Source organism: Nipponia nippon, unplaced genomic scaffold (genome assembly GCF_047370975.1).
Source record: "Nipponia nippon isolate SJK-2023a ecotype South Korea unplaced genomic scaffold, ASM4737097v1 scaffold_1, whole genome shotgun sequence".
In the NCBI taxonomy this organism is placed as follows: domain Eukaryota; kingdom Metazoa; phylum Chordata; class Aves; order Pelecaniformes; family Threskiornithidae; genus Nipponia; species Nipponia nippon.
The window spans coordinates 23,720,244-23,744,551 of record NW_028262290.1 but is presented as its reverse complement, the minus strand read 5'-3'; the positions used below and the strand labels follow the sequence as shown (position 1 = coordinate 23,744,551).

General features: G+C 39.8%; 1 protein-coding gene across 3 annotated transcripts; it reads right to left on the bottom strand.

Moving 5' to 3' along the window:
- Window positions 1–10,682: 10,682 nt before the first annotated feature.
- Window positions 10,683–20,163, bottom strand: FBXO43 (F-box protein 43). Of its 3 annotated transcripts, none has more exons than XM_087734878.1 (6): window positions 20,014–20,163; window positions 19,215–19,290; window positions 13,955–15,483; window positions 12,937–13,039; window positions 11,836–12,021; window positions 10,683–11,744 (listed from the first exon to the last, which is right to left on the bottom strand). In XM_087734878.1, the coding sequence occupies exons 3-6, from the start codon at window positions 15,433–15,435 to the stop codon at window positions 11,496–11,498; spliced, it is 2,019 nt and encodes a 672-aa protein (XP_087591004.1). In that variant the 5' UTR covers window positions 15,436–15,483; window positions 19,215–19,290; window positions 20,014–20,163; the 3' UTR covers window positions 10,683–11,495. The 3 variants fall into 3 exon arrangements, with proteins under 3 accessions (XP_087591004.1, XP_009467598.1, XP_087591013.1); XM_009469323.2 differs by lacking the exon at window positions 20,014–20,163 and adding an exon at window positions 19,787–19,923; XM_087734887.1 differs by lacking the exon at window positions 20,014–20,163 and adding an exon at window positions 19,405–19,439.
- Between the last annotated feature and the right edge of the window lie 4,145 nt (window positions 20,164–24,308).

Here is a 24,308-nt window from a genome sequence, read left to right as displayed (position 1 = left end):
CATAAATCCCACTGGGATCAGTTGTAAAGCATATTCAACAGAAGCAAAGAATAAAATAAAAAAATTCAAACTTAAGTGAGCCTTGGACAATTTAAATAGCATGATCAGTATTCTGATGAAGTACTTACTACCCTTAAGTTCTCTGTATGCAAATTCTATTCAATAAGACATGACAAACAGTAGGTTAACACTGAATGGCACACATTTAAACATGCGATTTCTTAGTGCCACGTGTCAGGACGTGTTCTATTGTGATTATGAAAGATTTCAAATAGGTATATCTAATGTATATGTAAGGGAAATATGCATAACAAGATAGCCCATAAAATGTAAAGGGAAACCTTTCCAACAGGTAGAAGAATTGCACTACATTATCTCATAACCAAACTACTTAATATGATTTCAAATGTTTAAGCTAATGTTCATTCCACTCCTTCTCCCCCTGCCCCTTTTTCTTTCTGACGTAGGTTTAGACATAGTCTTTGGTGTATAACATTCTCCTGAGCTTCCCTAGTTGCTTGTAATTTTTGAAGCAAAAACAACAGAAACATGACAAATGCATCTTTTTTAAAATTAGAAGTGGAAGCCACAAGTCAGCTTAGATAGAACTGAAGTTTGGAAATGAGTCAATAAAAAACCAAAAGTCCTTTTTCTCTCCTTCTGTCATTTGGTATATTTTGGTATAAAACTCTTAGGTCTTTGTTTTCTTTGTGGTGTGCTTCAAAGATTGCATTTTGGATTAAGCTCATCAGGAAATACTGTATTCTCTCATGGAGAAACTATTAGCAGTCATTATCACTTTCTCATTATCTTAGTTAACAACACACATTTGGATCAAATATTTTATGTGTGTGCATTTCAGTACTGATTTTATATTGAGTGTTAAATTTCACCAGCTAGTGAAGCTGAGATATAAAGATTAAGCTCATTTTCCTCCTTTTCCACATTTTTCCTCTTTCCACGTTGTTCTCTTATTTTCATTTTGATAATTATTTATCTTAGCAGAACGGAAAAATGTTTCATAAATATAGTCAAAGCCATGATCTATCCCAGAAAGCATCTGATCTTGTAGAAAAGATGAATGGCTAGGCGGGATGGAGAAAATGCTAGCAGAAGGCCAGCACAGGAAGAGATCTGCACAGGAAGGAAAATGGGAGGAAAACATAAATTGGTCCTCTCCATCCCTGCTGGCATCTCCCTCCTCTGCTTACTACTGAAGAGCTATTCGAAGAGGTGAACTTTCAGTCAAGAGTTTAATCTGTCATTGCCCCTTTCCTCCACACTTGTCAGAAATTTATGCTTTCAAGCATTTACCAGGGAAAGTGTTTCAAAGAATCACCCAAGCAAATCAGATGAAAACTGCCGAGACAACTTTGCACTCGAAGAAACAAGCATGTAAGTGATGCCAGCTTGCTGGGTGAACGAGTCTCCTCCTTGTGACTTGCTCAAGTAAAGACGTAAATTGGGTTGCTTTATTAAATCCAAATGCACACTTGTGTTTTTAGGTGCTGACCTGTATTTGATTCGTGGCAGTGGTCACAGTGAAGTCATGAACATCCCCATAATTAATTACTCATTCAAAAAGTAGCAAATACTATTAAAAAATGCAGATAGGCATCTAGAGGGATCTCCAAGGGCAGCCAGGAACTAATTTCCATCAATTTTTAATAGAAATTCCCTATTTCGGATACAGGTGGGCATTTCATCCTGTGATATCTTCAATACATAAATATATTTACAGAAATCCAACTTTAGTTAAATGTAACTAGTCTATCTTCTTTGGATGATTGCCACATACATTTTAGCTTTTGCATCTGAAAGCAGCAATCTCAAACTGAATACAGGTGCTAGGAAACCTATTTAAACACTGACTGCAGAACTGCCAAAATGGGAGTCAGATCCTGAGAGGAAAGCACAAATTGATCATCAGGTAGCTGGCCATTAAATGCCTTAAATTTTTCTGTTGGCAAAGTGGCAGAAGCTGCCTGTTGTGGTGGTACAGCTTCTGTGTGTTGAATCTGATAGTTCTAGTTTACAGCAGTTTAATGCAATTCTGTGGCTGTCAGAAAAAGTTAATGCAGACACCTGAGGAAACAATTATTGGGAACATGAGCACGCAAAAGAATTCTGAAAGGAGAAAAAAAAAAAAAAAAACAAACATTCCTGAAGATAGTCTAGGTGAAGAGAAAAAAGAAAGTGCTTAAAAATAAAATAGGAAGGGCTAAATAGTAAAGGAAGAGATGCAACATAGCTTTGGTCTATCATCATCATTAGAAACCTTTTACTAGTGGAGGAGACTGTCAGAGGGAATGCAGGTCCAAAGAGCTTGAACTCTACAAAAATCTCTATTTGGATAGTCACTGGAGAATATTCCTTGACCTGTCCATGTCGCCCATGGCCCAAGGATTCCTATAACAATCTTATTCTACCAGGACAAGGTAGACATGTTTTATCAAGTTTAAAGGCTTTAAGTAAAGTTTGATTTCCCTTTGCTTAATACGGGTCTTCGAAAAGATAAAGGTAATATAGAGGCATACCTGGAAAGGGAATCAGATTTTGGAAGGACCACTTAGCAATTTGTGATATACATTTGTACTCTTGCTACCTCATACATGCCAGCTACCTACTTCATACCCGCAATAATCTGATCCCTTCAGAAATTTGTATTAGTGTCTTAAGAGGTAACTGCTAGAACTTTAGGAAAATATCACACTATCTTTTCTAATTTTGGAAAGGAGCATTAAGATTTAATTGAAAAAACTCTTCAGCAAGATTGGGGCAGTTTGAAGAAATGTATTAGAAATAAAGTCATTTGGTGAAGACAATATGAAAATCAGGAAAGAACTACTAGACCCACAACTATCAAACCACATGCAAGATACAAAAAATGGCATGGTGCTAAAGTTTACAGCAAGGCAGAGTGAGTTTGTTGCTAGCAGCCCTACTACAGTTAACGTAGCATAGCTTTCAACTGAAACATAAGATACAGATCAGAAGGAACTATGACAGTTATTTGTCACAGAGATTTCACTATCAGGGGATGTATCAGAAATTTTGGCACTATGTACAAAAGATTGCATTGTCACTGTATTCTCTATTTTTCATGCAGATAAACTGGAGTCATGTTTTGTAATACATTTTGGCTGTGCTAATTTAAGCTTTGCAGGTTTACCACCACTTCTTAGTTATGCAAGCAAATTTCATGACATTTTTTTTTTTTCTGGGGTTACTTGTAGTTTTGTTAACCTCAGGTCAATTCCTTGATCTTGACTTAACAGATGTCCTAGCCAACTAAGGGCCCAACACAAGAGGCATATGAAGAAGCTTCATCAGATAGGAATAAAATATTCCAGTAATGCTAACCACATCCTTTAACAAGATCGTCTCCTGGTAGTAGGTGGTATATACCCAACAAGAAACAATAAATTCATGTGTGTCTTTCCAGTCTTGCTGTTACAATCAAACAGATGGCAACAACAGTCCCCAAACCCAGGATTCCCCAGCTGAGGGCTAAGTTACCCATGTGGGATATTACTGATGCATCGAGCCAGTGGATAGCAGCAGTGCTGTTTGAAACAGCACATCCCACTGACCGTCAGTTCCCACCTTGCTGTGTTATACTGCCATGGCTGCTTGTGTAACTGTATAATGAAGCAGACTGGGAGACTGATCCAGCTAAGAAAAAAAAAAAAAATCAGGAGGAAAGAAGAAAAAGGTTTCATGTACATCAGCTTCCAGAACACAGCAGTGTCAACACAACAGGTGTTAAGAATGGTATAAGAATCTATAACTAATAGGTCCTCTGTAAGATTTCAGTAATGCTTCAGAAAAGCATACAAAATTACAGCCTTCTTATTTTGTAGGTATTCTACTTTCCTACCTATTGCTCTCCTGGGCTCCAGAAGTACCTAGTTAAAGAATAAAAAACACATTAAGTTCCCAAATTCTCACCCAGTCTTCATTTAACAGACTAAAACTAAAAAAAATGCTGTGATTCTGATATTGTTTAAAATATCTTACATGGGAATACTTAGCCCTTTCCCAAATTTGAGTTTAAAAAAGTTAGTGTTTTCCCTTTCTTGTTCACTAAAGCCATCAGAACATCAATTAAGTATGCATAAAATGCATACAATAAGATATTTCTCCTGTGATCATTTTAAATCATGATAGAGTGAGGAGGCACTTGTACATACTTTGTAAAACTATATTGGATTTTATTATCAAATACATTTTCTGTAGTTGGGAAATTAAAGTCCAGAGCATGCAGCTCCTGAAATTATCAATTCTCAAATACTTCAGCTGCAACACTTCCATGGGAGTTACATTTTGTAGCCAGCACCACGCTGGCATGGAGACTGCCAGATAATCCAAGTCCATGGCTGAGAGAGGAACTGAGCCAGCAGGCACTGTTTAGGCCAATCTATGATCTTGCCTGGTTGCTGTAGGACCTGGCTGTGGGCCCAGCACAGCTTCACCCTGTAAAGGGGGCCCTGGAGAAGTAATACCATCTGAATTGCTTTCCAGGATGCCACTCTTTTAAAGATTTTAGTATGCGGCTCCTGGGGGCAGGAATTATGGCCACCCTTGCTTTAAGCTATTCAAAACATTTTGCATTTGTAACGTTGAGTTAGTGTGTAAGGGTTAAAGCAAGAAGAAAAACAACTAAAGTTCTGTTCTGTAAGAAAAATCTTTGGTGCCCCCTTGTGATAAAATATTTTTATCAACAGAATGTATGCATTTGAAATCAAGGAGTATTTTCAGCGAGGAAAGCAGTTCAACCCTTAAGATAGTTTCACATTTAAGTTAGTTAATTGAGCATTTCAAGAATTAGTTTTCTTGTGATCCATTCTGTGTTGTATGACATTCTCCCTGGACTACTCTATGACAATTATTTAAACCAAGGAAAAAGTCCAGAACAGGAACTTAAACAGTGCACCAGTGAGCATTTCTGTTTGGAGCAGAAAACAGGACCCATATCTTGCCCTTCACAAAAAAATCATGCTCCCTCTTACTATGCCCCTTTGGGATACAGAGTCTTGGAACAATTTATTGACAGAAACACTTCCAACAGCAAGGCTGGAGAATAACTGCATCCCAATAATAGTTTTTGTACACCACAACACAGTACACAATGCGAAAAAGATAAAGGAAAGTAGAACCTGAAATTCCAATATTTTGTGGGAGTGCTTCTTTTGTACAAAATTTTTCCAAAGACTGGAGAATGTTCTCAACACAACCAGAATTGCTGTTTAAAAGCCAAAGATGTTGCTATTGCCACAATCTGGGGAGCACCTAATCTATCGAAACATGCACCAGGAAAATGTGATGGATTCATACCAGAGGAAAACTTCATTTTGTATCCCAATGGTCTATGTATAGGCTAGGTACTGGGCTACTGAGTCCCGGCAGAACAAGGCATTTCTAGAAGATGTGTTCTTCGGGCCTCAAATAGTGTATTACACACAATTCAGTACTTAGGGAACTTCAGTGTCTGCTCAGTGAACACGAGATGAGTCCTCCATTTAGGCAACAGCAGCACTTTAGGACGATAATTAACATTTTTGCTGAAGTGGAAGACCACTGCACAACTGCTGACTAATTCTGCAATAACCTTGCAGTTCCAAATGATAACTTTTAGCAAGTGTTACTATATTTATCTAGGGTACTACTGCTTCCCAGCTAGCTGTCGCTCTTTTGCCAGAATTTACTATCCTCCTACCACTTCAGCTGGTTCTAGTCATGACACAATGTCTAAGTTTAAACAGCTTACGGAAATAGGTTTTTCACTATGATTCAGGACTGAAAAGAAGCAGCTGAAATACAGGCACAGTTTCCACATCCCATTTGCCAGAGACTGAAGGTACCCACATAATTAAGACACAACCACCCTTGCAGAACTGTTTTCAGAGTGAGTTTTAGAATGCAGAGGGGAAAAATTAGAGGGGCTTTTAACACATGAACTCCACTCTCCAAGTCAGAGATCTATTTTTATATGAAGCTTCTAGTATTCAACATCAGTGTTTATGAGTTCATTCAGAACACCATGCCATCCATATTTTCAGCTGATGAGTTGGTTTCTTTACTACTCATCCATTAGCACCCAGCTCAATAAGGCCTTACTAGCATTTAGGCTTCCAACAAGTTCGGGCAGGTACTAATACTGTGTTAGTGCTACGTGGAGCTACTATCCCAGAAATCAGCTATGCTAAAAGTACTAACACTGTGTTTGTTTGTAATGAGAATTTCAACTAATCAGAGCTCAGGAAGTCAGAAAGTAAAAAGCTTTTTTTTAACTGAAAATAAACACATCATTCCCAAGAAGCAGTCAGATTTTGTTGGGGCATCTGACAAGTGATAACAGAATCTGCTAGATGTTTTGCATCAAAAAATCCTGTAAGATTCACTACAGACAAAGAATTTGTACTTATAAAAATATAATATAATCACACCAAATACTAAATCACCACGAGACTGAAGTAGAGGAAAAAAAGGCTGAAACTTAGTAGTACAAAGTATGAGGTTATGCACTTATGGTTCAGTAAGAATTTATGGAAAAAATTGGGATCTTTTTCAAAATTTGTGAGAGAAGAATGTGGGAGTACTACACCTAGTGACTAACCTGCGAGTGTGCAGAAGACATATAAAAGAAATGCTAATCTTAGTATGCATCGGTCAAAGTATTTCTGGTAGAGAAAGGAAAGCCCTAACATTATTCAAGGTCTTGAGGAAGTTTTACCTGGAATACTGGCTGCATAGATTCAAAGAATTGATTCCAATGGAAACAGTGAAGAGCCGTTAAGACAATCCATGAAGCAGAGGTTGTATCGAAGAGATGAGACTAAGTTCAGAATTTTTTGTCAATGAAATAGTGAGGGGGTATTTATACTACACAATCATAACATTGGGGAGAAAACTCTAAGGGGAGGAACAGATGTATAGAATAGCTATTTTAATAGCAACGCTGGAAAAAAAAGGCAACTGGTTAACTGAATAGTAGAGCAATCTGGAATAGGTCTCCAACATAAAGGTCATGATATAGTATTCTATCCACTTTTAAGACAGAACTTGATGAGTTGACATAAGAGTTGACACTAGACTCCAGGAGTCCCTTTCTAATCTGACACTCCTGTATTTCTTCATGTGCCTATGAAAACAGAAAGAAAAGGAATTACTTCTTGTATTAAAATTAACCTAAGTGGCCTAAATTGCCTAAGGGATACTAATGAATAACTAATACATGGAATAGGAAAAATAATCTGACAAATGTTGATGAGCTCCTTAATTTAATGAACAATTTTTTTTAATCATTTTTAGTTAGTGATAGAACATACTAACATTCTCTATCCTATAAACAATTCAAAATATTTATAAGAAAATTTTGCCTAAGCTCTTCCATACTTGTCACCAAGGAAAGAATGATCAGAGACTGAAGTAATTTCAATTTTCTTCTCACAGACCACTTGAGGTTTTTATGGTTGCCGCTCCAAAAAAAAATTTATGAAGTACAATTCTTGCAGCAACATCTGTCAGCAGCACAAGGTTACTTCTAAGAATTCTTTTTTAAAATTTAAACCCACAGCTCTGGCTCAAACCATCATCTTCAGCAATCTAAATGCATTCTCTGGGCATCCTCTGTAGGCACTATTACTCCTCCCACTATAGATCATGCCTGTCTGAAGGGAAATAAGGATTGCAAAAATAAGGTTTTCAGCAGCAAATAAACCCAATATTATCTTGAACATTAATTTTAATCTCATTATCCCCATATTCCAGTGTGAAAGAATTCACTCCTCCCTTTCCAACAATCTGTTGTCAATCGTAAGAAAAATTATTGAGCTGGAGAATAATCATGGGCAGGATATTTTAGGAAACTCTTGACCATTGTCATTTCTACCCAAGCACCACTTCTGCATCCTTCTCAGTGCTAGCTAGAAGTGTTAGTATCTGACCTCAGGTATCTGAGAATTAATCCAGCCCAGTAGAAAGATGCCAGACGTGAATCCCTAGACTCCCTGGCACTCATGAACTGTTTTTTTGTTTGGTTTTGTTGGGGGAGTGTGGTGGTGTTGGGGGGTTTTTTTGTTTGTTTTGGGTGGGGTTTTTTGTTGGGTTGTTTCTTGGGGTTTTTTTGCTTTGGTTTGGGTTTGGTTTTGTTTTTTTTTTTTTTTGACAAAGTAGGAACCTATGTTCTCCTTTGCTGTTTCATTCAAGTCCAGACTCATATAACTTAGTGGTACCTGATGGAGACTAATTAAGGGATACAGTATACAGAAAAAAGCATTCTAACAGGGACTCAGAAGAAGTTACTTCCATACTCCTACCCCAAAGACTTAATTTCTGTCAATAACACAATCAAATATCATGAAAGCATTTCAATTCCTTTCACCCAAACTATTAGATAACTATAACATACCTTGTGTTCTATTAGGTATGTTATCCTTTACCCACACATTAAATACATCACTTTTATATCTCCCTTATGTCAAGACATAAAATTAATTTTATTAAAAAAAAAAAAAAAATCACTGTCAGAGAGGAGCATTACCCATAGACGAGAAGTCTGGCTTTCTCACTTTCCCCCACCTCTGGTGTAGCAGCGGACAACAGCAGAGAACTCATTTCGCCCAAACACCAGAACATAGTTACATTCATGATAGACCTAACTGAACAAGAGACATTTGATTCAAGAAGAGATTTTTGTGAGGCAGATTTAGAAGGAAAAAAAAAAAAAGTTTTAAACATGGGGGGGGGGGGGGGCAAGTGTTTAAAATTGTGAAATAGGGTTCAAGTATTTTTTCCTCTCAAGCTACTCCTTGTTGGATGGACACTGTAGATGTCAAAGTTATTACCTTTAAAAACAAATAATGTCTATACCAGAACCAATTTACCACCCCATTCTCCCCAAATTATTCAGATGTTAGCAAAAGCAAACTTTTTGGATAAGGTCACACATCTCTTACCAGAATTTTTTCCTTAAAGGGAAAGGATACTTAACAACTGATTCTTAAACTGATTTCCCATATGGCTTTCCATCCAAAGGTGCACCTGTTTCAGAAATACTTTCAGAACTATTGCTAAAGTTTTCAAGGCTTGTACCTCATGTATTTCTGGACTGGACTGCAATACCGCACATCAGAGAGTGAGAGGATTTAGCTCACTGTCTCTCATAACTCTCCCATCAATTTAAAGGATGTATTTAAAGCTTTATTTTTTTTTATATTAGAGATGTGAACCACATTGGTATTTAGACATGCTGTACTTATTCTACATTCTACCATCCCCTATTTTATTTGAGAGTTCAATGACAAGAAACAAAACTAATCCAAATTAGTTATTATAAAATTACAAACTATATGCATTCAGATTCTTGTGTAATATAATTTCCTACCTAGAAAGTACCACTTCATCATGTCAGTTTAACCTTTAATAGAAACTAGTAAATATTTCTAAAAATGTATAATTAGTTACTTTATACCTAAGAATAAAAGAACCAGTCCAGTAGTTCTCTGAACTAAATCAACTTTTAAGTAGACCTTGAACAATTAAAGTTCCAAACAATTAAGGAAATGCAAATATTAAACAAATCAAATAATTTAGCAATTTTTCAGCTTGCAGTTGTCTCCTCCTCTGTAATGACTTGCCATTCTTCCTAAACCAAAACTATAGACACACACACATATCTCTATATTCCCCAGCTTGTCCCAAAAATCCTTCCCCTCAATTGTTCCCTCCTCTTCCAGTCTTCCAGTTCAAGTGCTACCAGTCTAACCCTAGACAAAAGTAATGCAAGGGCTTAGAAAATACAAATAAGTATAGAATAAAAGTGTTGATAATTTTATTCATGCAATAAACACGATTTTCTGGCCAATATATTGGGTTTATACCTTCTTTAGTGATACCATGTTTGGTTAATAAAGTTAGTATTAAAACTTCTATGCCATTTTACTAACCATGTTGTTCCTCATTCTTCCAAATGCTACGTGGAGCTGCTATCCCAGAAATCAAGTATGCTAAAAGTACTAACCAAATTACAAATCACAACAGTTAGAGATGAGAAATAGGAAGTGATGTTTCCAGAACATCCTGAAGTGAATTATCCTGGTCCATTTGTCTTAAACATCTGCAGGTTGTGTGGAAAGAAGAAAGTCTCAGAAGTTAATTGTAATTTTCAGACAATAAAAATAAAGGGATATGTGAATAAATATTAATAGAGGCAAATACACAGCTTATTGCTTAGTTGAAAGCTCTTTTTTTTTTATCAGACTACTTTTTAAGTAGCTCAATGATAAGGCTTACCTACAAATACACACAGTAAAATTACAACATTACAAATGTAACACATAGGACAAAATCAGAGGGAGAGTGAGGAAGAAACACCAGCTGACTACAAGTGTTCTGCAAGATGCTTGTGACAAATTAACTCCTTGAAAGGACAATTAGGACAATATCAATTAGAGAAGTACATTGATATTATCTCATAGAGCAAGTACTGTGTCCACTTCTGTCACCTATATTTCAAGGTGTTTTTACAATTGCTAGGAGTTTAAAAAAAAATTATTTGAGGTCTGAGAGGCAGATTATGTTATTTTTCAGTAAAGGATCAGCATATTTAGTTCAAGAACAAAATCAGTGAATCGCCTTAATTAAACCTACAGATAGAGAAAGGATGATTTCTAGCAGTAGATAATCCTTTAATTCAAGCAGAAGTATGAAGATGATCCAGTACCTGGGAGCTGAAGTAAAGTCAGACTAAGTATAAAGGTAAGTTCACAACAACAAGGGTAATGCAACAGCATATTTAGAGAGGTGAATATATACTGTATCACCTTAAATTTTCAGGTAAAGACAAAAACTCTGTAAAAACCAGTACAACAGAATATCCACACAGCATCAGCTTGATTTAGAAATTACTATTCTATTGACTTGCATTACAGTGGCTAAGAGAACAACAAATTATTCTGATATAAAATTAAGACAGTATATTGCTTTTGAGGCATCATCATTTATATAGGCAGAAGTATTTTTTGCATATGTACCTAGTGCCCCACTTTAAGATATTTTTAAAACATTTACTGTAATTTAAAGTGAACAATAAATAAATGCCATTAAAAAAGATTTTTTTAGAAAAATAATTTTCTTTAATTTGTCATTAAGACAAGAACCACATTTTTAAACATCTATGAGGTCCTGTAAGCTAGATATTGAAGACTACATTTAAGATACTTTATTAAAAAATTTAAGATGTTAGTAAGTGCCTATCTACTACACAACAGGTAAAACGCAACATAAAATGTTTTAAAATGTTCACTTTTTTCAAAAACAAAAATATATTAAATTGATTAAGATATATACATGAGAAGTTATCAAGATAAGTCAGCAAAAACACATTAAATGAGACTTTCAAAATCCATATATTTAGGAAGAATATGAACAAGATTAGGAATTTGGGAGAAGGGGAAAGGAATTAGATGTAAGGACTCACATGCCTTACAAATTTAGAGTCTTTTTAAATTTCTTTTACTTTGGGCACTTCCTGGAGGAGCATCTTTTTTGTTCTTCCGTTTTGCAGATAAACTATTACATTCTTTTGACCCATGGAAAGAATGCAGACATAAGATACAGAACTCAAATGCACATGCCTGTCTGCTACATAGTCCCCGTTTCTTTACCAATTGATATTTAGCAGGATATTGACATCTTGGACAGGGTTTTAGAGCTTCGTCAGTGAGCAGAGATTTAGCAACCTGTAGCAAGAGGAGGGAGAGAAGAGCTACTTAGTTCTTGTAAATGAAAATTTTCTAAAAACTGAAAGTAAAGAGTTTTTTAGCTACATACTTTTATGTATTCTTCCTGTCTACTAGTTGAATGGGGAACAGAACTGCATCTCCTGGGTGTAAGTTCAGTGTATAAAGGTGGTATTTGTACTACAGGAGTTCTGGCTTGAGCTTGAACGGGCCTTAGAGCAGATCTATTGAGAACATTAAGTCTTGTGGCAGCATCTTCAGCTTTCAAGAAAAATTCCTGTTAAAGTTTATAATTATAAAGAAAGGAAAAGAAAAACACAAAAGGAAGCAAATCAGGGTTTTATTTCATTTGGAATTTGCAGCTGGTTTTTGCCTTTTTTTTTGTTTTTCCTGTGCAACAACACATTAGAAGAGGAAATCATGTATAGTGCATGTATTTCCAATTAAATGTTTATATTTAGTAAGGGAACAAGAGACAGGAACCATTAAATACAAAGTCCCATGAGTAGGGTAAAAAGCCAACTGTCTTTTAGCACTCTCTACTGGTCCTCCTGTTTCTGAATTAGGAGACATCTCAACAACAAGCATGGAAACAGTAAATAGAAGTTTTGTCACAATTAGAGGAAGGTTACACTGAAGTGTGTGTGTACACATACATAGAGGATCTAAAAAAATTATACTGCTATTAATATGCTTACTTTTCTAGATAGCCCTTAAAAAACTTCTATATATCCTTCTGATGTTCACAAGTACACCATGAAGAAGCTTAGGGACAAGTAGTCCTGAAAGTAATCAGGAAGTAGTCTAGAGTGGGTCCTACTGCACTGCAGACTAGAGTGAAACTGAAAATGAGGAAGAGCATGGCACCAAGGTATGAACAGGGTTTAAAATCCAAAGACAGAATTAGTTGAGGAAGAGATCCTACAGGATTCTCAAGGCGGGGGGGGGGGCGGGATAAAAAAAAAGACAGACATTAAAAAGAGTATCACATGGCTGAAAGACTAATACTCAAACTGTGGACAGTTGAAAAGCAATAAAAGCAATTACATTCTCCTGTTAGAATCCTCCACGTACTCATGTTGGAACTGTCTCTATCAATTACCTTTCTGTAGCTTTACAAGATGTTTCCTCTTTCCTCTGACCTGTCGTCTTTCACACTTGAAAAAAACATTACCTTTGAGACGAACCTTACCCCAGCTTCTTCTTTCAGGTGTTTTATGTACAACTTTCTCCTCTTATCTGCACTTTTATCTTGTACAATAATTTCACGCCAGTTTTTGCTTACTTTCCAAATGCTGGAACAAATGAATGACAAAAGTTATCCACTTTCACATTTTTGCCGAGTAGTACAGAGGTCATGATATTAAGACTACCTTTTAAAGATTTTTGCATGATTTCATATACTGTTGGTCATTTCACAGACCACTGCTATATACTTCAAGAGTTCACTGTATTGTTATGAAACATAGATCTCATGTACTCTTATGCACCACTGTATAGAATAGTAGAAGAGTCTAGAGAACATCTGCAATATAAATAACACAGCATATCTTTGACTTACAAAATTGAATAAGTTTCTTCCTTCCACGTAAGCCATTTACCAAGTTTGTTTCTAAAGTCACATTTTTGTGTCAAGTGTTCTGAGAACATCCGTGCCCATATACTTCCACCTGTTCTCCCATTCCCTTTTAACTAATAATACATATGGCACTTGAGTTCTTTGAAAGAAGTGAGTTTCTATTGATTAAAAACTAATCTAGAACATTACTCATGAAGCAAAATTCTTTGAGCATCTTTGTGCTTAGAAATAACTGAGGAAATTAAATACACACATTAAATAAAGGAAGAAGTCTAGAAAATGTGTTTTGAGTACTATGCATTACTGGAGAACTTATAATGAAAAGAAATTACTTTCTAGGCTTAAAGAAATTTTTAATATATTTTAAAATTTACAAGTACTGTGATTTAGTTTTAAGTTTACTAATTCCTGTGCTTGACTTCTTGTTTGGTTGGTTTTTAGTTACCCCATATAATGTATTTTTAGAACTACACAGAAAGAGCCACTTGGTTAGTGGTGATAAAACTTTTTAATTTCCCTAGAAACAAATTCTATTGACAAGACCTGCTATTCCAGAAGTTAATTTATTTCCAGAAACACATATTTTCACTTTTTCTGGGAGAGAAGTTAAAAAAAATGCTGTAGTACTTACCTGCATAGACTTTCCACTGTCAAAGCATCTAAAACTATAGCAAGAACATGTTTTAAATTTCTGTATTTTAATTCTGTTAAAATATCTAATTTTTCAATGCCCATTTTCTTGCCAATAAGTCCAGCAAGAATATGTTCTAATGCAAATATTTCTGTTCCATCAATATTCTCTGATATTTGATTTTGGTCTGATTTTTGTCTTTGCGAGCAAATTTCATAAACTATTTTCAGGGCTGGAGTCCTTGACAGATCTCCGTGACTTACAACTAGGTCTCCACTAGGCTGTTCCTCTAAAACTAATGCATGGTCTTCACTGACAAAGCTTCTTTCTTCTGTTAACATAGATGCTGAAGTAGAAGTGCTGCCATGATGATCTTCTGTCTCTGACTGTGAGCCTTGCTCCCGAAGAGTGGATAACCTTCTAACTCGTTCAAGTTTTCTTGTCTTTCTTTTACTACCCAGAATTCTGGTACCTTCTTTACATTTTTGGAAGAACTCTTGGAAAGATCCCTCATGATCAGACAATGAGTCTTCTGATTTGTCCAAATGAAGTGAATTATATCCACTATCCTCAGGTACGGAAAGATCTGGGTAACTTGCCAGCTTAACACAGGGAGAGCTTATATCACATCTTTCAAAGTTAAAGTTCTCTACAAGACTGTTGATAGAAGTCAGGAACTTACCCTCATTGGCCTCAGGTAACACACTGTAAGTAGAAGTCCTAAGCAACTCATCACTAACACTGATAAGGAGACTTTCACTGAACTCATTAGCATTACTAACAATAACATCCTTACACTGAATTGGAGATAAACATTCTGGTTCTAGCAATAAGGGGTCCTTACATTTGGACTCATCTAGCGTAGAAGTCCTTTGTTGTGAAAAGGAAAGTCTCCGTTTTGGGCAATTGGGATTAGAGTCCTCAGTTTTTGAGGTGCTAGCTGTCAGAGATTTGTAACTTTTATCCTCTGGAGAATCTGAAGCTGTTTGTGAAAGTTTTTCTTCAGAGCTCAAAACACAAGAGAATGTTTTTTTCCTGCTGCTTCCTGAAGTACTAGCTTGTTGTTCACAGCATCCTACAGTTGTGCCAGCTGGAACAGTCCTAGGTAAAAGCAGCCTCCTGCGTATTGAGGAGCCTTTTCTGCTCACTTTAGGAGTTTCAAAAAAATCTGCACTTCTATTTTCTTCTCTTCTTTCTAATAAGGAAATAGAATTCATTTCATTTTCAATAGATGGTGATACAGGAAAGAGGGCATTTGGATGAATGTGCTCAGAATGCTCCTGTAGCAATGATAAACTTTTTATACTCAGTGCTTCTTTATGTTCTACATCAGGATCTTTTACTGACTCATTGCTTCTGCTGTCCAGAAATACTGGAGTGCAACATGCGTCTTTGAAATTGGAATATTTAAAATTGCTGCTGGGAGATGTTACTCTATTTCTTTTAAGAATATTGAACATCACTGAGTGTCTGTCTGACATCTTCTGCTTGGCACTTTGACTTTGTAAATGAAGATACCAGTGTTATTTCTGAAACAAATGATAAAAGTAGTCACCAAAACACCCTCAGATTACTGAGAATGCCTTGTATAAGTCTGTCAAGCTAGCAGCCATGGCAAAAGTATTTTCATTAGTCTTAGTAGAAACAGTGCTTATACATTAACACAAAGATAAATTACAATCAAGTAGATGGTTCGAATGAGTGATTAAAATGCATAGTATACTGTAACTGAGGCGAAATACATGCAGTTAGCTAACTGATCTGCCAGTCCTCATCCAAGGAAAAACACTTCAAATAAGCGACACAGCAACTAGAATCTCATTTGTGCTGAATTCAGTGACAAAACTCCCTCTCATTCCAATAGGACCAAGATTTTTATTAGCACTGTGTTATTGGTTCATCCAACCACTAACGGTTCAGTCCTCAAGAACTAGCAGAAGCTCTGGTCATAGATGAGTTTAGATAAAAGGCATTTTCTCTTTAAGAAAAATGAGAGGATTAATTATGAAGTCACAAGTCTACAGGTCTCCCTATTATTTAGATCTCTACGGTCCCTGGAGAGAATAAAATTTGACCTCTAGTTACAAAGTGAACAGTGCATTCTTATCTGCCTTAACAAGTAAATGTTATTTTGTAAAGAAGCTTTCTGCTTTTGCTCAGCTCTGTGGGTAAACTGAGTGTTCTGAAGCTTTACACTTTAAAGAAACTGATGGACTGACTATACATCCTCTCACCATGTACATAGAAAGAAAGTTTCTTTTAAACTTACTAAGTATAAAAGCCTTCAAAAGTTACTATAGATTTTCCTAGAAAAGTTACAAGTGGCTGATGTAGCCATTTAAGTAAGAGATGTAAGAATATAGACTTACTTTTTTGGCATTCATACATGGCAGAGTTTCTCCACCCTAACCAGAGTGGCAATAGGTCACTGCTTTCTACACACGAGACATGGTAATCGTATAAAAGGTGTTATGAATAATGCCCACGTGAGGGCTGGTCTCACAGAAACCATAGTAGTTCACATCAACGTTTTAAGACTTACAAAGTTTGAATCAGCACCTTTTACTGGGGTATGTTACTGGCCTCTAGAACTGGTATTTTGGAACAAAAGTCTGGAAATAGTCATTGACTGTTCAGAACAGACAAAAACAGGAATCTTTAAAGGTTGCTTAAACACCAAGTATTAAGACACTGCTAATATCCCAACAGTCCTGACTTAGTCAACCCCTAGGCCACCAAATATGAGCAGTGGGAACCCAAATTGCCTGGGGGGCAAATCATTCTTTGATGATCTTGGGTCACTTAATTAGCATTTTTTGACCCATACTGAAGGCACTTTCTATATTGCAATGATCTTATAAAGTGCTTTGTTTTGTTTTCTACTGTGAGGAGACAGCAACATATAGAAGTTCAAAAGGAACAGGATATTAAAGAGCAGTCTGTGAGAACTTGGCATAAAGGCCTATAGAATCATGCTAATATCAGTATGAAATCAAACGGACTTAAAACAAACAAACAAAAAAAATCCACATAATTGAGAAAAATTCTTCCAGGAGAGAAATGTATGTGAAAATAATTCCAAGGCGACGACAAACTCTGAAGTCTGGCCTGCTTCCTTTCCCTCTCCCATTTACCTCTGCAAGTACCTTACTTTCACATTTGTTTTCCCTCACTGCTTTTTCCTCATTCCCTGTTTTTACTTGGTGAAATAAATGACAGCACAAATAAGAAACGTGAGGGCATAACTTTAAGCTAGTTATTACATGAATTAGGGATAACTTCCTCGACCAGTGCAGAACGAACTCCAAGCAGTGTCTCATGTTTCATCTGCATCACTTGTCAACATTTTAGGCAATAGGCTAAAAGTGCTGTGTCATGAACTAGAAAATAACTTGTAAAAGATAGGAAAAGGGTATAAAGAGTCTCTGTGTAATGCAGTGCTGCTCTTCAGTTGATTATTCACACTATCAGCGGAGGACCACATCAGCATAGCTGCTCTTTTTGTAAAAGGAGGGAGACCTATAAGAGACCTGCAGTAACAATAGGGCATTATCTTTGTGTAATCTACAAAAAGAACAGAGGTTTCATTTTCTATGCTGAATTTTGGTGAACTGCAGTTAGTTAGCAAACATTGCCAGGAGATATTCCTACCAAACATGGTGATGGACAGAGGTTTAAATTTTGAATGCTATTTGGAGACAGCTATTCAAAATCTTAATTTCCCCCCCCCGCCCAAAAAAAAAAAAATCACATACCCACACTTACCTTTAAAAATATTAATATTTTCCATAAACACAGTCAAAATAACCACACATTTAACAAAAGTGCACAGGAATGCAGGTTTAGAAAATTAATGTTCAGGCAACATGCTGAAGAAACAACAAGAGGAAAACTCACGCTTGCAGTTTCATTCTCAGACATTCCATGGGAGAAATTATCTAATCTTATGAACAACTGAGAGTAGCGGAAATTTTAAAAATATTATAGTATAAAAGAATTTAAGCAAACCTGTGTTTCAAGTAACATAAAATCACAGAAAAAACAAGTTTTTGCAGCTGTAGGAGAGATCAGAATAGCAGAGTTAAAGGAACGTTGACAACTCAAGTAAAAGCCAAAAATATGCTGTAAATACGCCAATGTCCAGCAGGAGGAGCCTGTGAGCTTACTATATTGATTTTGAGAGAACAAGTTTGAGAAAATAACAGGGAAGCCGCTGCAATACAGGCATTGAGTGAAGAATGTGGGTTATACTTCTTTACAGCAAATCCTAGTATACACCTCAGTTTTGTATACACATTAATTTTTTTCAAAACCTATTACTTGTACAAGTTAAGATTTAATTTAACACGAGGTCTCATTTTACAAATACAGTACAGAAGGGAAAGCCTTTCAGAGGTGCTGAAAATCTCTCATAATAGAACGAGACACTACTTATATGCATAAGAGATGACTAATAAAACCTCTTATGACTTGTCTGGTGTCAAAAGTTTCATCTACTAGATTTGACACATAACATCAAGCCCTTTTCATTTGGGGATCTTGAAGTAATTTCCCAAAGTATTGTTGACCTTGTGTTAGACATCATAAAATAGATGTGCAAGGAAGAGAAGACTGGTCACATGGCAAGTCAGTTACAGAGCAAGGAATAAAATCCATATCTGTTAAGTGTATTCTTATGCTCTGTACATTTCTCATATCTAATATTAATTTTGTAGTTCTCAAATTGATCTACAAGTCAACTGCAAACTTTCTGGCAGTTTACGGAACAAAATGTTTCATATTCAGAGACCCAAACTAAATTAAGAACAGGATTCAGACATTTAGACAAGGAACAATTTCCGATAAGCTTAGTCTTCCAAAGCGTCCTAAAGAGGTAAAAATGTTGGTTACTAGAAGGCAATGTAAATGGTGCCTATAACTTAGACGTGAGTTCTAGAATTGAGTCACGCCTGTTCCTGATACTAATTTACATTCCCCAGTAACACACATTGAACATTTATGCCTCAAACAAGATGTTTTCTGTCCATGTTTGTCACCATTCACCACTGTTAACAAAACAGATAAAGGCAAAGTTTTGGTGGTACAAGAATATTTTCTGTTATTTAAACAGATATCATATCTGCAGTAAAATTGACTTTATCAGAAGACTCTGCTCTTTGAGCATCCAGATCTAAAAACAGAGAAGTCATTAATACCTTCAGTGATATTAATATTGAAGATGGCATAGCTAAATCCTATCTGTAAGTTGTGGGTCACTTACCCTAATTTGTGAAGCAACTCAAAATCTTCCAAAGCAAAGGTGCTGTATTCAAAGTATCGCTTACCCCTACTGATAACTGAAAGTGAGAGAGGATGCGGAGAGAAAAGAGAGAAATGTAAGAGAAACATTACCCAGCTGAGACACAGTTTTCAGTTGGTCTATATATGCGTTCACTGCAACGTCTAATTACCCAGAGATGAAGATTATTGAGGGCTACCTAGGGGCCGGCACCCGAGGGTCTCTCAGTCACCTGGGATGCCGGACACCAGCAAAGCAACAGCTTCACCCCCCCATCCGGCAAATCGCTGGGCGAAGGAAGCAGAGCCCAGAGCCCCCTGCCACCGACAGCTGAGGCGGTCGGCGGGGCTCCCTGAGAAGGGGCGAAGGCGAGGAACCCCCCTCCCCGCCCGGCTGGAGAGAACGGGAATCCTGCCGCCTCCGCAGCTCGCCGCCCGGCTCTGGGGCCCGTTGCCCTTAGTGAGGAGCCGCTTCGCTTCCCTCCACCCGCGCCGGCTCCTCGCGGGCGGCTACCGCTGCTTTCCCTCGCTTGGATTTGAACTACCCGCCCTTACCAACCGCTGCCGCGCTGCCTCCCCCGCCCCCTCCGCGCTGCGGCCCTCGGGAGAGCGGCGCCGCCCTAGGGTGAGGGCAGGGCGTCGGCGGGACGGGAGGCCGAGCAGAACGGCTGCGCCGAACGGGCGAGCGAGCTCCTCAGGAACACGGGAAGATACCGGCGGGGCTCGCCCGTTTCCTCACACTTTATACCCCAGCCCCGCGGCCCCCGCCGCACCCAGCCCACCGTTAAATGCGCCCCTGCCTCGTTCCCCCTCTGCTCTGCTTCTTCGCAGGTGCCTGGCGAGGGTGAGGCTTTCCCGCCTCGCCGGGAGCCCTCTCAGCTCCCTGCCAGGGGGCGCCGGGGCTGAGGGGCGGCTGCAGAGGCGCTGGTCGATCGCAGCCAGCCAAAGGCTTTCACAGACGATGAGCCTTATCTGCACCACGACCTTTAAGCTTGAGTTATGAGGGTGCTAATTCGAGTTAATTAGTGCAGGAACCAAACAATCACAGAGCGCTTGTCAAGCGCCATCTCCTTTAGATCAGCTGTCAGTCGGGTGGGAGATGCCCGCTGACGTCGCCTAGGTTTTGCCGTGGTTTTGGTTAATCTGTACATTAAAAAACAAACAAACAAACAAAAAACACACAAACAAACAAACAAACCTAATACTTGGGTGCCTGTTTCTCCTGAGCCCGGCAGGGCTAACGCGGCGCTACACAGGCTGAGGCGGGGGAGCTGCCGGCGGCCGTGCAGCAGCCGCCCCGGCGGGGGAGCAGGCGCCTGCCACGCAGGGACGGGGAAAGGCCAAATAAATCAGCGTTGTCTTCTCCCGCTGCTGCCTAGTTCTCTCCTTCACCTCGTGATATAACATTTAGCCCGGGTGGTCTCTAATTTTTCTGTTTCTTCCCCTGCTTACACTTCCAGTTTTCTCCCTCCACCAATGTCAGATCTGAACAAGAGATGTGAAATCGTCGCGAGTGAGTCTAAAAGCAACACCTACAGCCAACGAAGCAAAGTAGAGGCTTTCCAAAGAAACGTCGGAATTAAGTAACGGCACTAATTCCTGGACGTGAGGTTTGGCGGGTTTGCAGCCTTCCCCTTTGGCGACCTCCGCTCCTCCAGCCTTGCAGAGCCGACCCGGGCCGAGGGGGGCCTGAGGAAAATCGGATTTAAGCGTTACCTATCCAGAGCCGGGGGAAACTGTGACATTTTTAGATAAAGGATATTGTTTTATGTGACTACAAGGTAGCGGCTATCGGTAAAAATAGAAAGGCTCTTGGAATATCTCCCCCTTCCTTTTTAGAGGAAGAAATCATTAGAAACGTTCAGAAATGTAATACAGCTTTTCCGAAAGTGCTTTCTGCAGCATCATCTATTTCACATGAATCAGAAGAAATTATTTTCAAAATAATCGTGTTTATTTATAAAATAAATTACCTTTTCTGTGAAACTGGCAGCTTGCTAGCTCCTTACAGCGGGGCACAGCAGCTGCGTGTCTCTGTCACTCCAGCCCGGATGGGCTTCTGTGGCTTGGATCAAAAACAGCCAAGAAATGTAACGAGTTGGAATCGCGGCATTTAATGCAACGCAAAGAGGCATCACACCAAAAAGCGTCACAAAAAAAACCCCAAACCAAACCAACAAAACCCAACCAAACAAAACAACCCCAAACCAAACCAAACCCCACGCAAAGAAACAGGACCCGAGAGCGTTGCTGCCACAGAAACAGACGCGGCAAGGCGCCCGCCCCGCACGCCTCCTATTTTTCCAAGGGAAGAGTTAAAGGATGCCAATTATCAAGCAATTACATGATTTCTTTCCGAATAGTGGAGCCCTTCTTTTCGCAGAATTAACTTTAACTGACTGTCACGGCGGTATTAGCAAATCCTTTTTAAAATACCGGTTTGGCAAACGCATTTTAAATACGAAACGAGTCCGGGGAAATAACACCAGTTGTTTGTTATTTGTTTATTTATTAGATGGCACTTACTCAGTGTGCATTTACCAGGGTTCAGCCTTTCCCCCCCCCCCCCCCGCTTCAAACCCACACCGAGGAAGACCCTGGGGGAGGCGAGGAGGCGCAGGCAGTGATGGGACGGGGAAATCGGAATCGAGGTGAACAGCTCTGCCTCTCGCCTATCGTTTTTCTTGCATGTGCTTTGTTCTGGCACTCAAAAACTTATATTTAACTTTATTCATACGCCGCAGTATGGAGAAACAGGTGACCTGTCTAAAATCATTACTGTGTTTTCATTACGTTTAACTCAAATACAAAATTAGGAAATCCGCAACTATTTATTATTCCACAAGTGTACTTTGAATAAGCTATAGGTTATGTATTAAGGTATGAAAACAACATCGATAGACTACAACTGACAAAACATATCAATGCACTTGGGTGCTTAGGAAACAATTTTTATTCCGTATTCAGAATAAGAAAGACCTTTCCTTAAACCAGGGAACCACTTGAACGATGAAGTCATTTAAATCGGCATATTCACAAAACACAATATTTGTTAAGCATTTTTCCAGGAATAAAGCGAAGATGGCTAATTCTACGAAATGCCTGCCGAAGGCTCAAAATTCACACCGCCAGTGGTTTCGGTTTAGTACCTCCGGGAATCGCCGACAGTACAACTTCTTTCAGAATACGACCTTACGCTTAAAATACGCAGCACCGCAGCTTGTAAGTTTGGTTTAATACGGGTACGTATGGTACCGCCCCCCAGACGAAAATATCGAGACGTGTTTTTTTATCCTCGGGTCTTAGATAAAGCGCTCCCGAAAGCAGAAGGGACCCTGAGGTGAAACACCTGGGCGGTTTAAAACCCCGCAGCCGCACCATCAGCCCGCTCCGTCCCGGAGCACCCCTTCCTCCGAGCACGTGCGGCAGGCCGGGCACAGCCAAGCCGAAAACACCGAGCACGTCCGTTCCGCGTTTCACCTAACCGCGCGGCTGCCCACTCTCTGCTTAGGAGGCTGACGCTGCCGCTCGTAGGACGGGTTATACGTCAAAAAGCGCCACCGAACGTTCTGTGCTTTTTTTCAAAGTGGTAGCGAAGTACTGATTACTTTCTCCACCTAATTACGCAGCGGGGAGGCGGCCGGAGCTGCCGGCGGCTCGCTGCTGGGGACGGACCCGCCGGACCCGCCGGGGCTCCCGCCCGCCCTCCGTGTCTCGCTCGCGGGGCCGGGCCGGGCCGCGCGCCCCCCGCACGCTGCGTACCGCCGGCTCGCGCGGCCGCCGTCGTGGCTGTAGGCGGCACCGGTCGCCGCTGGGCGGGCCGCGGGGATGGCGTCGGCGGCACCGGCCCCGCCTCCGCCGGCGCCCGGTGTGTCGTCATCAGCCGGCGCCGAGGAGACGGCGCGGCCGGCGGAGTTGCTTGTGCAGGTGGGTGTGGGTCGGGGCTCCCTTGGGGGTTTTGGGCTCCTCCCTGCGGAGCCGGTGGTCCCCGTCGCGGCGGGGGAGTGCGGCCCGGCCTCATGGGCCTCCCTCCTGCGTAGAAGCCCCGCGGTGCGGTGTGGGAGGCCCTGCTGCGGAATGGGGCGGGCTGGGGTGCCTGGGGCTGAGGGGCCGGTGGGCTGTGAGGAAGGCGGCCCGCCCTCCTTCGTGGGCTCTGAGAGGGACGCGAAGGAGCCGGTTTGCCTCTCTCACAGGTACATGGGGCGCCCTCTTGGCACCGGTAGCGTGGCCGGTGCTCCCCGTCTTCGCGGCAGGGTAGGGTTGCACCCCAAGGCACGCAGGTGCATCCGCCTGCCTGCTGGCTGGGTCGGCTTGGCAGCACGTACAGCTGCGGGGTTCGCGAAGGCCGGCTAAACCGTGGCCCCTCCCTGTAAAATCCATAGCTGTAGGCCACCGCTGTCTTTAGCAGCGGTATTATTTTGCTGCATGAGCAGCACCAGCTCAAGTTATTTAGCCGTAACTGTGGTCCTCCTTAGTTCAGCTCTCTGTTTTAGAAGATGCTTCTGTTTTCAAGTGCTACTGGGCGACTGCTTATATCTTACTATAACGTATTGACAGAAAAAGACTGTAACACATGGGGATTAAGGTGCCACTATGGTTATGGTAGAGCAAAACCCTACTTGAAAGCTATCGAGTTTAATGAACTATCTCCAGTTCTCTCGAATGGAGCGATATAATGGGGGTTTTAACAAGGTGGTTTGTCAAGTGCTGATCAGGCTTTCTTAAACAAAGGAGGAACTGTTTGTGTCAAGCCTATCCTTCTGTTTTCAAGACCCTAGTTTTCCTAGTTGAATTTATACTGAAACAAACTCTGAAGATCAGGGAAATAATCCTTAGTGTAATATTAAGCAAAAGCATCCGAGTCATGCTCATAAAGAAGTATCATGAAGGCTATCCACTGGCATAAGGGTTAGGAATTCTTGTCTTTTATGTCAGGCAGAACAGCAACACAGAAAACGGCAACCTCGAAAAAACTACAAGGAGATATTCACGTCCTAGTCTAGACTTGCACTGGGTGGAAAAAATTGTTTACTATCTCTAGTGGTTACAGCAACGACCTTAAAATTTATGGTTGCAA

Coding starts and splice junctions, on each gene's coding strand:
- FBXO43 (XM_087734878.1), bottom strand. CDS start 15,435: ATGTCAGACAGACACTCAGTGATGTTCAATATTCTTAAAAGAAATAGA. Junction 13,040..13,954: donor ACAGTGGAAAGTCTATGCAG/GTAAGTACTACA, acceptor CATTTGTTCCAG/CATTTGGAAAGTAAGCAAAA. Junction 11,745..11,835: donor GACAGGAAGAATACATAAAA/GTATGTAGCTAA, acceptor CTCTTGCTACAG/GTTGCTAAATCTCTGCTCAC.